This window comes from Salvelinus fontinalis, chromosome 2 (assembly GCF_029448725.1).
Source record: "Salvelinus fontinalis isolate EN_2023a chromosome 2, ASM2944872v1, whole genome shotgun sequence".
NCBI classification, from domain to species: domain Eukaryota; kingdom Metazoa; phylum Chordata; class Actinopteri; order Salmoniformes; family Salmonidae; genus Salvelinus; species Salvelinus fontinalis.
In genome coordinates, this window is record NC_074666.1 from 25,646,024 (window position 1) to 25,663,073 (window position 17,050).

The 17,050-nt window shown below is 42.9% G+C and overlaps 1 protein-coding gene across 1 annotated transcript in view; it reads right to left on the reverse strand.

Annotated features, from left to right (window-relative positions):
• LOC129815288 (roundabout homolog 1-like) overlaps positions 1-17,050 on the reverse strand; it is a 270,600-nt gene that overhangs the window by 30,162 nt on the left and 223,388 nt on the right. The window contains exons 5-8 of the mRNA XM_055868963.1: positions 13,666-13,823; positions 3,517-3,637; positions 2,384-2,522; positions 2,003-2,130 (exon numbers count right to left, since the gene is read on the reverse strand). Coding sequence (XP_055724938.1) covers positions 2,003-2,130; positions 2,384-2,522; positions 3,517-3,637; positions 13,666-13,823 — 546 coding nt within the window. The remainder of the gene's footprint in view (positions 1-2,002; positions 2,131-2,383; positions 2,523-3,516; positions 3,638-13,665; positions 13,824-17,050) is intronic.

The following is a 17,050-nucleotide window of genomic DNA, read 5'->3' on the forward strand; positions in this document are numbered from 1 at the left end:
ACGAGTAGGGAACAAGGCAAGTAGAGTGCTGATTGCTGCAGAACTAATATGAACTCAAGCCAAGTAAATACAGTTGAAGTCGGAAGTTTACATACACCTTAGCCAAATACATTTCAACTCAGTTTTTCACAATTCCTCACATTTAATCATAGTAAAAATTCCCTGTCTTAGGTCAGTTAGGATGACCACTTTATTTGAATAATGTGAAATGTCCGAATAATAGGCGAGAGAATGATTTATTTAATCTTGTATTTCCTTCATTCCCAGTGGGTCAGAAGTTTACATACACTCAATTAGTATTTGGTAGCATTGCCTATAAATTGTTCAACTTGGGTCAAACGTTTTGGGTAGCCTTCCACAAGCTTCCCACAATAAGTTGGGTGAATTTTGGCCCATTCCTCCTGACAGAGCTGGTGTAACTGAGTTCTATAAGATTGAGGTCAGGGTTTTGTGATGGCTACTCCAATACCTTGACTTTGTTGTCCTTAGGCCATTTTGCCACAACTTTGGAAGTATGCTTGGGGTCATTGTCCATTTGGAAGACCGCTTTGCGACCAAGCTTTAACTTCCTGACTGATGTCTTGAGATGTTGCTTCAATAAATCCACATCATTTTCCTGCCTCATGAAGCTATCTATTTTGCGAAGTGCATCAGTCTCTACTGCAGCAAAGCACCACCACAACATGATGTTGCCACCCCTGTACTTCACGGTTGGGATGGTTTTCTTCGGCTTGCAAGCCTCCCCCTTTTTCCTCCAAACATAACGATGGTCATTATGGCCAAACAGTTCTATTTTTGTTTCATCAGACCAGAGGATATTTCTCCAAAAAGTACGATCTTTGTCCCCATGTGCAGTTGCAAACCATAGTCTGGCTTTTTTATGGCGGTTTTGGAGCAGTGACTTCTTCCTTGCTGAGTGGCCTTTCAGGTTATGTCGATATAGGACTCGTTTTACTGTGGATATAGATACTTTTTTACCTGTTTCCTCCATAATCTTCAGTGTCCTTTGCTGTTGTTCTGCGATTGATTTGCAATTTTCTCACCAAAGTACGTTCATCTCTAGGAGACAGCATGCATCTCCTTCCTGGGCGGTATGACGGCTGCATGGTCCCATGGTGTTTATACTTGCGTACTATTGTATGTACAAATGAACGTGGTACCTTCAGGCATTTGGAAATTGCTCCCAAGGATGAACCAGACTTGTGGAGGTCTACTATTTTTTTTCTGAGGTCTTAGATGATTTCTTTTGATTTTCCCATGATGTCAAGCAAAGAGGCACTGAGTTTGAAGGTAGGCCTTGAACCATATCCACAGGTACACCTCCAATTGACTTAAATTATGTCAATTAGCCTATCAGAAGCTTCCAAAGCCATGATGTAATTTTCTGGAATTTTCCAAGCTGTTTAAAGGCACAGTCAACTGAGTGTATGTAAACTTCTGACCCACTGGAATTGTGATACAATGAATTATAAGTGAAATAATCTGTCTGTAAACAATTGTTGGAAAAATTACTTGTGTCATACACAAAGTAGATTTCCTAACTGACTTGCCAAAACTATAGTTTGTTTAACAAGAAATGTGTGGAGTGGTTGAAAAACGAGTTTTAATGACTCCAACATAAATGTATGTAAACTTCCGACTTCAACTGTACATGACCTCACATTTAACTGATAACCAAACTCAGTCGGTTACTCTGGCAACTGCTTGACTCGACATATGAATGTAAACTGATCCATGCTAAATAAATCAGGGCAGGCCAGAAATCAGTGGTATGACACTCTTTGGTGTGGCTAGACAGGTTTAGGTAAGATATCCAACTGCTCTGAGAACAGCTGTCTTCTCCTTCACACTTTATCTAACGTTTCATGAATGTCAGAGCAACAGCTGCACAGCATAAACCCAGTCTGCACTTTACATAGTCTGTGCACTTTCATGTCAAACAGCAGGTGTGACCTGGGTTAGGGTTGGGGTTAGGGTTACGCTCGGTGGAGGTTGTACTGACCGTGTACGGTCAGTGTAGCGGATGCCTCAGCCTTTCCCACCATGTTCTCCACAACACATGTATAGGAGCCCTCGTCTGACAGTCTTACATCTCGTACGCTCAGGGTGTGGTCCTCTAGGATCTCATACCTGTAGACAGACAGACAGACAGACAGACAGACACATACACACAGTGTGAGAGAAAGGGACTGGGAGATATAAAGAGAGAGATGGACATGAGACAAAGGAGCTTCACATGATGGCATGCACACTGTAATATACCACGCATCTAATTCCATGACCAGACGTTAACCTAAGTGTGCATATTAATTTTGATCAGAGTGTGTGTCTATGATGTGTAACAGCGTAATATAAAGAGTACTGCTGGGCCATCCATCCATACCTCCCCTTGGGTAGGTCTGCATCCTCTTTCCTCCAGCGGACAGTGGGGACCGGATCTCCCTGCGCCTCACAGTGGAACTCCACACTCTCATCTGCCAGAACCATAACACTACTTGGCCTCTTCACAAACCCTGGGCGCTCTGAAGAAGGGGGAGGTCATTATCATAATGTGTTTAAAGTTGTGTGATAGACTGATATTTTTGCTTGGATCTCCAACCCTTAGCCCTTGCAAAATCAAGCTTATACAATGCTATTAGATAAGCACCTAAAAACGCTACCTCTGAATACCATTAGCACCCTGTAACTCTCTCTCCATGGGACGGATGTAGCACACGCACATTCCCCCCGTGTTTTACCCTCTTTCACCCACTGGGACAAGTAGTTCCACAATTAATTTTCTTTTCACTAAAACACATTCATTTATGTGAATGAAAACAACTTAAATCCACTTAAAACTAGTAGGGCTTGTTAAAACTAGGGCCATTTTATTCACATTGGTCCCAGAGCACATTTGAAAACAGATCTGTTTATTCAATACACAGTATTATTCTATTAGCCCTAGAAGTTTTTACTAGTTATTATAAATGTGTGTGGTGTGCCCAGGCCAGTCGCCCAGCCCAGCCTAGCAATTCCCGTGATAAGATGTCTCAGTCTGCTACAATGGAAGTGTTTGGAGAGGGGGTGGGTGCTGGTGGAGAGGGGGACTGCATAGGGTGGAGGTGGGGGTGGAGAGAGGAACCAGGCTAGGAGTCAGTGGTCTGGGACAATTGGCAGCAAGAAGAACGAGTGAGAGTGGGGGATGAGGGTGGGGATACAACCTGGTCCAGGACAGCTGGGGGGTGGCAGGGGTCACGGTGGGAAGACAGGGTCACCCTGAGTTTAGGATTCAGGAGAAATGCCTTCACAGCTGCAGGGCTGGGGGCCATTGTTATGTAACCTGTTCCATTATTGGATTATGTGCCAAGGAGAAAAACCTTTACCAAGGGGACATGCAGACTCACTGACACAACTAAGACTCACTGAATGGGGCTGAGAGGAGGGAGAGGGAAACAGACTCTACTAGAGGGACAGACAGACAGACAGACAGACAGACAGACAGACAGACAGACAGACAGACAGACAGACAGGTCTTACCTAGAACAGTCAATTCTGCAATCTCGCTCTCCCTCTCTCCCACCATATTGGTCCCCACACAAATGTATTTCCCTGCGTCACTCTTCCTGGCGTTGGTGATCATCAGCTTCCCACTGCGGATCTGAAAGATGGAGGGAAGAAAAATACAAGTTATAAGGTCATATCTGTAACTAGATACCTATATAAACCAAATATAAATAACACCACACTGAATATGGCAAGTTATGCTTTGAAAGGCTATCAAAAAGCGATTTGGTGAAATTATTTGTGGTTTAGAAGGCACTAAATCTAGGACAGCTTCTACCCCCAAGCCATACGACTGCTAAATGTTAATCAAATGGCTACCCACACTATTTGCATTGACCCCCTTTTTTACGCTGTTGCTACTCACTTTACACCCACCGACATGTACCTCAATTACCTTGACTAACCTTGACTAACCTGTACCCCCACACATTGACTCGGTACCGATACCCCCTGTGTACAGCCTCTGTGTTGTTATTTTATTGTGGTACATTGTATTTAAATGTTTTTTTACTTAAAAAAATTAGCAAATATTTTCTTAATTACTTAAAAAAACAAAACTCTGAATTGTTGGTTAAGGGCTTGTAATAAGAATTTCACGGTAAGGTTAACTTCACCTGTTGTATTCGGCGCATGTGACAAATACAATTTGATTTGATTTGACATTACTACAGAGCAGTGGTCACCACCTTTTCTGAGTCAAGATCAAAGCAAAACGCAAGTCCAAAAGCAAGCTGAGATCTATCGCTCAGATTTATTAAAAAGAATATGACTTAAAAAACATGCAATATTTTAACCTATTAAAAACAGTTATTTAGCAAAGTTTGTGCAGTCAGCTATATGCCCAATACATTATCACTGCATATTGTCTATGCTTGAATTGCAATGTTGTTCTTCTCAGACCATTTCGAAATAATACTTCAAAACGTTTGGTATATGATCACACTGGGAATAGATTATAGTAATTTGTTGTATTACTTGTAAGGCACAGCTGAGTGAGCATAATCATTAGCTTTTTTTATTTTTCTGTACTGATGGCCTGCATCTGATGGTCAGTCTGAGGGGAGGGAGGGAGCAGAAGTGAGGCTGCCTCTCACCCGTCTCACAGTCCCCCCGCTCTCCTTCCCTCCGCTGAGATAAGGGGACACAGTCTTCCAGCTGATGACAAAACTCAAGTCACACTGCATTATTTCTGTCTCATGCACCAATTCATGTTGTTACTCTTATGACCAGAGAAAGTGAAATATTCCTCTCTATTAAAAAAGACAAGCAGCTAATAATAACAGCGCAAGCCTATCGAAATACTTTGATATACTCATTCATTGCTGCTGCAGTGCTGGTTGTAGTGTGAGTGGATGTAGGGAGAATACACATTTTATGGCTTATAAAAGTGTTGAAGAAACGGTTGACAGTGCTGAATAACAACTTAAACATGATGGTTTTAACAGTTTTGAAATCTCACAGCATCAACTTTGTTGTGCGCTCGAGGCCTCTTTTTACAGCCTATGTCTCGAGGAAACTGTGCAGATACGGTGATCTGATTGGCCAGCGGTAGGCCTATAGGTGCCCTTGATTTGCTCTCTGGGCCTGCCAGGTATGCAGAGTTCTACACTTAGATACATGAAATAGTTCAAAATTGGAACACTTTGCCTGCTGAATCAAGTGTACTTACCGAATGAAAAAAGCAGGAACGCAAAGGCTTTATCGTTGTTGTTTGTCACAGAAATGTTTGGTGACCGACTATGAATACCTTGGAGATCACGATCAACCAGTTGGTGACCACTGCTATAGAGCCCAGACAAAGATCTGGTAGGTTTAAGGCAGAAGCTTTAAGAAGTAAACAGTGTGCATTCCCAGCTGCCCCAGCTGGCTGGCTGCCTGGCAGGGAGGGCAGTGCCTGACAGGTTTTTTTCCACTGAAAGAGGAAGCAGTGAGCCCACAATATCTCAGGCCTCAGAGAACACTGCTACAGCACCAGCCTAGAGATCCTGTACTGTGACATGCAACAGGATTGTTGTAATGGGAAATAACTTTAGATGGTTGGGTTGGAGAATTATGCTAGTTTCAAAGAAGAACCTCCGTGCAGAAAATATGGAATCAGGGTTTCTGCAAACATAACTGATAAGTAAAAGCCAAATCATGCATCAGAAATGTTCAAATAACATTAAAATGTCTTGAAAGAGGGATTGCTATTCAAACACTAGGGTGAGGTTCGGTGTAGGAAAACCTTTCTATAGTCCCTGCCTCTTGTTTCCCAGTGGTAAAGTGCAGTGTAGAGTGACGTTGGTTAGTGAGTGTGAGGTATCATAAGGCACCAGAGCCTGTCAGAAAGGAGGGAAGTGGAGGAGTCCTGATATGGCCAGGCCAGTAGGTTACAACTTCTTGTATGTAAACCATGCTGGGAAGACCAGCCAAACAGTCATAGCTAATCTACTCACAGCCTGATTTACAGCAGACTAGCTCCCGCCCATTCTCTGCCTCATACACAAACACTAACCCTCTTCACCACCTCTTGTCCCCCCTTGCCCCGCTCGCCCTCATAATACCTGAAACCTGCTGAGAGGAGGTTGACCTTCCCTCTTCACACTGACATATTCTCCCAGGCCATAAAAGTCATCATGTGTTACACAGGGAGAGGAGGAGGAGAAGAGTGGGAGAGGAGAAGATGGGAGAGGAGAGGAGAGGGAGGAGGGGTGGGGAGAGGGATGAGGGGGTTAGGAGGGGAGAGGAGAGGGAGGAACGGGATAGGAAGGGAGAGGAACGTTCTGTCACGCTCTGGCTAAAAATACTTGAATCAGTTATAGAACCCATTGCCCTTTATGGTTGTGAGGTCTAGGGTCCGCACACCAACCAAGAATTCACAAAATGGGACAAACATCAAATTGAGACTCTGCATGCAGAGGGACCCCACAGAGCCCCAGGAAAGCAATACAATTGGACCAAACCAAATCATGAGAAAACAAAAAGATAATTACTTGACACATTGGAAAAAATTAACAAAAAACAGAGCAAACTAGAATGCTATTTGGCCATAAAAAGAGAGTACACAGTGGCAGAAAACCTGACCACTGTGACGGACCCAAACTTAAAGAAAACGTTGACAATGTAAAGACTCAGTGAGCATAGTCTTGCTATTGAGAAAGGCCAACATTGGCAGACCTGGCTCTCAAAAGTATACAGGCTATGTGCACACTGCCCACAAAATGAGGTGGACACTGAGCTGCACTTCCTAACCTTCTGCAGTGTATGACAAATATTAAAGACACAGATCTTCAAAGAATTCGAAAACAAACCCAACTCCCATATCTACTGGGTGAAACACCACAGTGTGCCATCACAGCAGCAATATTTGTGACCTGCCTGTTGCCACAAGAAAAGGGCAACCAGTGAAGAACAAACACCACTGTAAATACAACCCATATTTATGTTTACTTATTTTCCCTTTTGTACTTTCACTATTTGCACATTGTTACAACAATGTATATATACATAATATGACATTTGAAATGTCTTTATTCTTTTGGAACTTCTGTGAGTGCATCTACTCCACTTGCATTGGCAATGTTAACATACGTTTTCCATGCCAATAAAGCCCTTGAATTGAATTGGAAGGGGAGAGGAGGGGGAGGAAGGGGATAGGAGTGGATAGGAGGGGAGGGTGAGATGAGGGGGAGAGGAGAGGAGGGGGGAGAGCAGGGGAGAGGAGGGGAGAGCAGGAGAGATCAGGGGTGGAGCAGGGGAGAGGAGGGGAAGAGGAAGGGGCAGAGGAAGGGAGATGAGGGGAGAGGGCAGTGGCCAGGTTTCAAATCCCAGAGGTCTCAGAGGTCACTGGGCCAGGAACTGTTTCATGTTCCACCCCCTGTGGTGTTGGCAACTTTTAAAGTGTCATCACATTACCCTGCATTTAATGGGGGGCAAAGGTCAGAGGAGTGTGATACATTCAGTGTGAGTGTGTGAGTGTGAGTTTGTGCCTGCGTGCATGTGTGTATGTGCATGTGTGTGTGTGCATGCTAGTGGTGCAACGGATCACAAATCTCACAGTTCGGATCACGGTTTTGAGTCACGGATGGGATCATTTTTCAGATCAGCAAAAAAAGGGAGACAAATTTAACTTTGCTTTCCATTTATTACTTAAAGAACACCTAAAGCAAGGAACTTTTCAATGTATAAATCTTTAAATGAAATATTCAATACTCAATTGTTAAATTAAAGTGCAATATGAGGCATGATACCTTCTTCCTTTGAACAATAGTGAATGTAAAAATAGCCTGTGTCAACCCGTCATACAAAAAAGTTAAAAAAGAAAGAAAGCGAAGCAAACCTGAGCTTATAACTTCACATTATTTTTCTAAAAGTCTACATTGTCTGGGGAGAGGGTAGACCTCTTTGCAGTCACTATGTCCCCTGTCGTGGAGAACACCCTCTTGCTAGGAACTGAAGTACCAGACACAGCCAGGTAGCGTCTTGCCATCATGGAAGGGTATTTACACTCATTGTTTTTCCACCATGCCAGTGGATCACTATCCACTGGAATGCCGCTTGCTGCCTTGTAGGAAGTCACTTCCTCTTTGATGGTGTTGGAAAACGTCTTGCCTGTGTCCTTGCTTGCAAAGGTCTCCCCAAAAAGCTCCTTCATGGCCAAATTATTTTGTGGAGGAGATGCCTCTGAGTCAGCTCCTGTTGGCTCAGTGGCTTAACCTTGCAGAAAAAATGACATGATCTATTAAACTGACTAATTACTTATTTTCATATTTCATATTTCATATTCCCCCCCAAAAATGGATGATTCTAATAGCAATAGCATAGACTAAGATTAGACTGCAGTATATTTAATATTTAAGTAATTCACTCTTATTTCTTTTTTTTTACCTCTTCAGTGGCCATAATCTCAGTGGTGAGATCACTGTATGTCCCCCGGTGTAGGGCAGGGTCTAGGTGAGACAGGGACTTGAACCTTGGATCCAGTGCAGTAGATCTATGAAGGTAGTCCTGTACATTATGGGGGTATCTGGGGTTCAGGTCCTCTCTAATGGCAGCCTTGACATCTCTAGTGATGGTGCTGTCTTCCTCACTTGGGGCCATGGATTGTAGAATCCTTGTTTTCAGAGGTAGGATCATGGACACAGACGGTGCAGGTTCAGGGCTCAGTAGGGTTGTAACTGGTTTGAGGGGTTTGAGCACCTGGAGGACCTCCTCTGCCACGATGTCTTTATTTTTTTCAGGGTCTCATCTGGCAGTGCAGAGTATTCATCTTGTTGTGACATTGTGTACGAGCTTGTGGGTCAGTAGCTGTAGCATTTCTTGCTTGGTCTTAAACACATGAGTGGCTGTTGTGCTTCGGTGAAAAAAGGAAACCACCTTCCTAATCCTCCCAAGGAGGCGGTCCATCTGGTTCACTGAGATTCCCCTTTGGGACGTTAAATTAATCACATGTGCAAAGCAAGCTATCTTTGGCCTCAGTCCAGCCTCTATCAATGCATTTACTTGGTTCTTGGCATTATCTGTGGTGATTGGGATATTGCTATTGGGCCTCTCTAGCTTCTACTCTGCTACTGCTTCCAGCAGTACCTGCGCCAGATTTGTGCCTGTGTGACTCTCATAGAGGGGGCGTGTCTGTAGCACCGGACTTCGCATCTCCCACTCCTCTGTGGTGTAGTGATCAGTCACATTCACATAGATTTCCGTTGCCCTGGAGGTCCACCCATCTGTGGTGAGGGCAACAGAGGATGCCTTGGATAATTTGTCGACAATTTTGATATTTTGCTTTTCATAAAGATCTGGCACGATCTTCATACTGAAGTGGGCGAGAGGGGATTTCGTAGCGTGGCTCAAGCACTTTCACCATATTTTTAAACCCTTTATTTTACACAACAGAGGATGGCCTCATGTCTGCAGTGATAAACATCCCAATAGATTTGGTGATGGCTTTAGTCTGGTCTGATTCTGCAGCAAAGGGCTGCTTAAATGTCGCAGTGAGAAGTTGTTGTCTCTTGGCTGAGTTGGCTCCCGTCACTGACTCACCAGGGTGATGACGCTTTAAATGTGTGGCCATGCTCAATGTATTTCCATGATCATACGGCTTTATTGTGGCACAATGCCTACACACCATAATGGTATTGTCCACCACCTTTCTTCCGTCATCATATCTGACAGGGAAGCCAAAATGCCCCCATACATGAGACTTAAATGAAGCGGGAGGCTTTTCCAGTTCTTCAGCTCCTCCGCTAGCCATGGCTGTCACTGCACTTTTTTCTGCTTTGCTTTTTGCAACACGAGCATCCAGGATTGATTCGTTGGGATTCAACATGCCCCATTCACGTGAACAGTACACACAACTGCTTTTTAACAAAATCAAATCAACCTTCAGGCTTCAGAGTAAAACACAGCTTCTGTCTTGTCTTTATCTTTTCACTGCAACTCTGCATCGAGATTTAGGGAACTATTACTTTAAAAAGTAACAGCGGCAGTAAAACTGTATTTCACACTATGATGGTTAAACTTTGCAATTGATCCGTGGTTCACATGCAGGCCGAACCGTGGGGGGTGATCCGTACGGATCACGGATCAACTACGATCCGTTACACCACACGTGCATGCCCACACGTGCATGTGTTTTGCATTAACAGCATGCAACTCAGCCACTCAGTACAAACACACAGCACCGTAAGGGCTCAGACACAACAATAGCGGTTGCTAGCTGAGAGTATTTAGCACCTCTGAACGTAATTTGCGAACCGAATGCGCACCGATTTTACATGTACAAATGGTTAAACATTTCGTCAGTCAGACCACTACAGAAGGTGGTCCCTAAAACAGCGCACTGAACGATGGGCAGATGAAACATAGATCCACATTCAGTGCGATATGTGCGAGCCTTTATAAGTCCACCTTTGGCGATAATATGTGGGAAATCCTTGTGTCTTTGTGGGTCTGTCTGCATGTAGCAACTAAGAAGTGCTGCTCAGTTTCCACCTCATTTTGTGGGCAGTGTGCACATAGCCTGTCTTCTCTCTAGAGCCAGGTCTGCCTATGGGGGTCTTTCGTAATAGCAAGGCTATGCTCATTGAGTCTGTACATAGTCAAAGCTTTCCTTAAGTGTGGGTCCATCACAGTGTCTCACCCCACGGCCCTGTGGAAAGATATGTGTGTTTTTTGCCACTTTAACCACACAATTGTTGTTTGTGTACATGGATTTTATGATGTTTTTCCCCCAACACCACTTTCCATCAATTTGAATAGCAGACCTTCATGCCAAATTGAGTCAAAAACTTTTTTGAAATCAACAAAGCATGAGAAGACTTTACCTATGTTTTGGTTTGTTTCTTCGTCAATTAGGGTGTGCAGGGTGAATATGTGGTCTGTCGTATGGTAATTAAGTAAAAAGCCAATTTGGCATTTGCTCAGTAGATTGTTTTCACTGAGGAAATGTACGAGTCTGGTGTTAATGATAATGCAGAGGATTTTCTCAAGGTTGCTGTTGACGCATATCCCATGGTAGTTATGGGGTCAAATTTGTCTTCACTTTTGTGGATTGGGGTGATCTGTCCTTGGTTCCAAATATTGGGGAAGATGCCAGAACTAAGGATAATGTTAAAGAGTTTAAGTATAGCCAATTGGAATTTTTGGTTTGTATATTTGATCATTTCATTGAGGATACCACCACAGGCCTTTTTGGGTTGGAGGGATTGCATTTTGTCCTGTAATTCATTCAATGTAATTTGAGAATCCAGTTGGTTCTGGTAGTCTATAATAGTTGATTCTAAGATTTGTATTTGATCATGTATAATGTTTTTGCTGTTTGTTCTTTGTTATAGGGCCAAAAAGATTGGAGAAGTAGCTTACCCATACATCTCCATTTTGGACAGATAACTCTTCGTGTTGTTGTTTGTTTAGTGTTTTCCAATTTTCTTCGATTTTCTTCGATTTTCTGCTTGAAATGTTTAGATTTGATAGGGAAGCTGAGAGGTCAAATATACTGTTTAAGTTTTCTACAGCCAAGTTTACACCTTCACTATTACAGTGAAATGTTTTGTCCAGGAAGTTATCTAAAAGGGATTGAATTTGTTGTTGCCTAATTGTTTTTTGGTATGTTCCCACACAACTTTCCTTCCATCTATAACATTTCTTAATATTATTCAGTTCATTTGGCTTTGATGCCTCATGATTGAGCATTGCTCTGTTCAAGGAAAGTGTGATGTTGCTGTGGTCTGATAGGGTGTATCAGTGGGCTGACTGTGAACGCTCTGAGAGATTCGGATTGAGTTCAGTGATAAAGTAGTCTACAGTACAACTGCCAAGAGATGAGCTATACTGAAGGTGTACCTACCGAGTCACCTCGAAGCCTACCATTGACCATGTACATACCCAGCATGTGACAGAGCTACAAGAGTTGTGACCTGTTTGTGTTGGTTATGTTGGCGTAGTTGTGCCTAGGTGGGCATATGGGGGAGGGAATGCTGTCACCTCCAGGTAGGTATTTGTCCCCCTGTGTGCTGAGGGTGTCAGGTTATTGTCAAGTTTTGGCATTTAGGTCGCCACAGACTAGTACATGTCCCTGGGCCTGGAAATTATTGATTTCCCCATCCAGGATGGAGAAGCCAATTAACTATGGGGATTCTAGTAGTGGGATATAGGTAGCACACAGGAGGACATTTTTCTATGTTGAGATCATTTCCTTTTGAATTTTTTGCCAAATGTTCCTGTTTTTATTAATTTAATAGAGTGAGTTATAAGTCGCTCTGGATAAGAGCGTCTGCTAAATGACTTAAATGTAAATGTAAGTTAGGTCTGCTCTATACCAAATTAGCATACCCCCTGAGTCCCTTCCCTGTTTCACACCTGGTAGTTTGGTGAATGGGACTACCAGCTCTCTCAACGTCAGATCCACAACAACACCAGCAAATACATCACTCCTGTCCTCCTCCTCTCTCCCATCCCTCTCTCTCGCTCTCACCCTTCCTTTCCTGCGTTCCCCTCTATTTATGCATCTGCCACATCACCACCCAACCTGACCCCACTACAGTCAATATAGGGTGTTATATGATGTTATGCCACAGTATAGTACTCTATCTAGAAGTACTCCTGTTGATGCACTGTTGCACTGATGCATTGTTGCACTGATGATGCATCTGCACCACTGGCCGCTTGTCCAGTGCCCACCCACTCAAAACCTTCCCCCAAACGTCCTTCACCCCATTACTTCAAGCTTGGCCACAACAGAACCCCAGAACTCGCCGTGGTTTTAAGAAACAACAACAACTTTGGGAGTGGATGTTGTGTTAGAAACAGAGTACAAACACAACACTCCATCACCAGCGCTGTATTGTTTACAGGGCCTGAGGACTCATTAGGAAACAGTCTTATCTGCAGGCCCATTAGTCCAATGAGCCGAGCTATAGCTATGAGACAGAAACCAAGCCGGCCTTCTGTTTACACACTGAGCCAGTACACTAGGGAAAACCACATATGCTATAGGGACTGGGGCCAACATGGCTGCCCTGACTTGACACTACAAGACCTTAGTTGATTTTGACTTCGTATTTTATTTTATATACTGCAGGTGTTGGTCCTCATGATATCCTGGACATAAATCAGGAGAAAAGAGGGAAGTACAAAGTCAACACAGGCTCCACCTCCCTCTTGTTGGTGCGGAGGAGAGCTGCTCTGTCCACTGCAGTTCCTCAGAGACAGACTAACTGTCAATCCGGAGGAGGATAAGCCTTGGATCCCAACTAACAAGTACCCTATACAGACAAACAAACAAACAAACATGCTTGCATACACACACACACCCTCCCCTGATTCCTTTTCACGCTTCCCCAGATAGCCTTTGTTCCAAATAGACATTGATTGGCCAAACTACAGTGCAATATGATTTCATTATGTTTGTCAAATAGATGATGCACTTGTTTCTCCTCATTATGCCACACGTCTGCCAACAGAGACACTTTGATCTTCCTGGAGCTTCGCCAGCAAGCAGTGGGCCGTGTTTGTGTGCGTGCGCGCGTGCGTGCGTGCGTGCGTGTGTGTGTGTGTGTGTGTGTGTGAGACGTGCAGGCCCAGGGCAGTGCCGTGTATGCTCTACACAGAGAGTGTGCTCCGATGTTAGCAGAGCTTGTGTCTTACCGTGATGCGCTCATCCCTGTCATTGATGTTGGTACCGTCTTTCCTCCATGAGATGGTGGGCTCAGGATGCCCACGGGGGGGTTGGCACTCCAGTACGGCAGGTTCCCCCGCCGCCACCATCACATCCGCTGGGTTCTGTCTAAAGTCATCACGCAGTACTGTGGAACAGAAGAGAGGAGGGGTTAATGGCCTGTTAGCATTGCAGGTACATTGCAGGTCGAAATGAAACAGAAAAAAAGGCACCCCCAAAAAAATTGCTAATGCACCAATGGACAGGGTATACGTGTCAAATATTCAAGACTATTATGACCAGACTCTCGATGTGTAATGACAAAACTCTGAAGTCTGAGCAAAGGCAGTCAATCATGTCCATCACAGATAGAGTCTTGAGGTATCTGGACATGATATAATGCTATAGTGTAAAGTGGTCTCGGGGGGCTGGGCCAAATCCCTGATGTGCTTTAGTGGTATAGGACTACAACTCTCTCTGTCTGATTAGACTAGCTCTCTCCCACCTGCCTCTCCACTGTCACTCTCCACTCCAGCCCTGAGGGAACGTACAAACACACAGGCAAACATTTGCATCACAATCCCATTTACGACTCCCAGGAACTTTGTTTGAAGTGTGAGATAAACACGAACAAAATACAACCTCTCCAGTTAATGTTTCCATACAACGTTTGCCCATCAAACACTTCAAGAGAGATAGGTGGATATTTCGCAAGAGCCATTAACAAGCTAGCTAGGTGAAAAACACACACTCAACATCTTCAAAGGTTTAAGGACCATTAACGCAACATCTCGATACATTATACATAGGGTTGCTTTACATGTGGCTTTATCACATGTAAAATATATGAAATAACATGATTTTCAAAGAAAAAATGTAATGACAAAGCAGTAAAACATTTTCTTAAATATAAACCATCAACTTAGTGACTAACGTTGGTGTTTAATATGAGGGTTTCAGCATGAAATATCATTTACTTGCACATTTTATTTATTTTACCATGTCAGTATGCATTTGTTGTCAATGTTTCGGCCTCAAACAGTTGTGACAAAAGTCAATAGTTGGAAGAGTTGCAGAGTTAACTGAAAAGAATGCAATTTTTTATTAGATGCTTTTTCATTAATTTGGCTATTTTCTGTTGAACCATATAGTCTATCTACTAGAAACTCGTGGACAATATGGACGCAGATATAAAAATGAATACTCTATATGAATAAAAAAAAGTTTTATTAAAGTATAAATTACCAAAGTTACGATAGATTGCCATAGATTTTCTGTTAATTACCTAAATTGCTTAAGATTCCTGTAACTTTGGTAAACTATCGATAGCTTTGCAACCCTAATCACACTAATCACACAGCAATAACAGCCTGACACAATTACAGTGTAATGGTAGTTAGTGAATATATGGCTGTGGAGGTGAATGGTAATGGTATCATACGTTTGGGTGAGGCTCTGTTTTGACAATAGAGACAATGAGTTTGTCAGGGAGCGAAGACAGGCTACTGTATCTGCTCCTGGTGATATTTAGACACTGATTGGACTTGAAGAAGGGATGAACATACTGGCATACTTACCTAGCTAACAGAGGCCTAGAGAAGAGAAGAGATGGGAAAAGAAGAGAAAAGATGGGAAGAGAAGAGAAGAGAAGAGATGGGAAGAGAAGAGAAGACAAAAGAAGAAAGGAGAAGAGTAGAAAAAATAGAGCAGCTATTTCAGCCCAGTCTAGGCTGTTTCAGTCAATCCCAGAGTCCCAGTCATTGTCTTCCCAGCCCGTTCTGGATGAATGTACAGCGAGTTAGCGACTACACCCTGAGGGACATCATGCTCTCATAAATTGGAGAAATTGTTCATCCCTTCTCCGCAGCTCTTTTCATTCTATAGAGAGCAATAGTAATGGTGTCTTTTTGTAGGCACTAACTCCGCCATGGTTCATTGAACAAAGCCTATAGGGGAAAAAAATTGAGTTTTTGTATGCTTGTTGGATAAATGCCGAAAATAAGTTATGTGTTAAACACAGGCCGAAGAGATATATGTTTTGTTCTAAGAGATAATCTTCATCAGTTAACGTCACCCTTTATGAATTTTGAAGCATTTACTTAATTAAAAAAAGCACATAAAGGCTTCATAATGCATAAAGGTCATGTTAATTGACTGATATTATCTCATAGAACAAAACGTATAAGATCTCATAAGCCTGTGTTAACCTCAGAATTAATTTTCAGCGTTTATCCGAAAACACTAATCTTTCCCCATTCATTTTCCCCATAGGAATGGCTGAACAAACCAGATGTAACTTATTTCCAGGTTTTAGGACTACAAGCTGGCAGGCTCTATTCCCAATACAGTTAATGATGCCCTCCTCCCTTCTCCCCAGTCCCCTCGCTGCCAGCATTTAATCAACACTGTCTCCCCAAACCAGATTACATTACATTACATTTCACTGAATATATTACATTGAAGCACATTGCATTACCCTACATTTCAATACCAGGCACTATATTTTATTTCATTACACAATATGACATTATGTTACATTGTACTGTATTGTAAGACATTCCTCTGTGTCTAGGTTGAATTTGTGTGCACACTCAAAAGTGAATAATGTCAGCTAACAGCTAACAAATTAATTTTACATGAACTCATCACAAAAAAACTTTATAGAGTCTTCCAGAATGTCTAACTGTCATATTTAACAGTTGGTGGTTATCAAGGGAACATGCATGTTGTAAAAGCCATGTAAGCCCATCTATGCAAACCACCAGTGATGTATGCAAATGAGAGTAATCACAGACGTGCCTGCCATTTGGGTATGAATAGAATTTGCATACTCACTCATGTTGCTTACGACGCTACAACCTTATCGGTACAGCAGAATTATGTACGTCTGTCAAAATATACTATACTGTTAGTGGCCACAGGAGTCTGATGACAAATACATGTGTGACACCATAATTATACCAGCTAGAGTCCCACTGACTAACAGTGTGTTTACCTGAGACTACTGAATGGAATGCTGTTTATCATTTATATTGGAATGTTTTGCTATTGATTCTTCTAGGTCAAATTCTCCGTTTTCTGTCACTGCTATTTTTTACTGTAGCTGTGAAGGCAAATTCAGTTTAGCGTAGCTCTAAGAGCAACAACACTGACCGAGGGGGTAATTACATTAGGGTGAAGTACACTTTGGACCGCTGACATTTACAGCCCCAAACCCAGACAGAGAACACTTCATTTTGGACTCACACCCCACAGCCAAAAGGGATAATCCAGTAGTTCTGTATCATTTCTTGGACAGTAGTTCTGAAAGTTGCGCTCACAAGCCAAAAGTGGTCCCTGAAAATTGGGTACTACGTCATACTGCACATTGACACA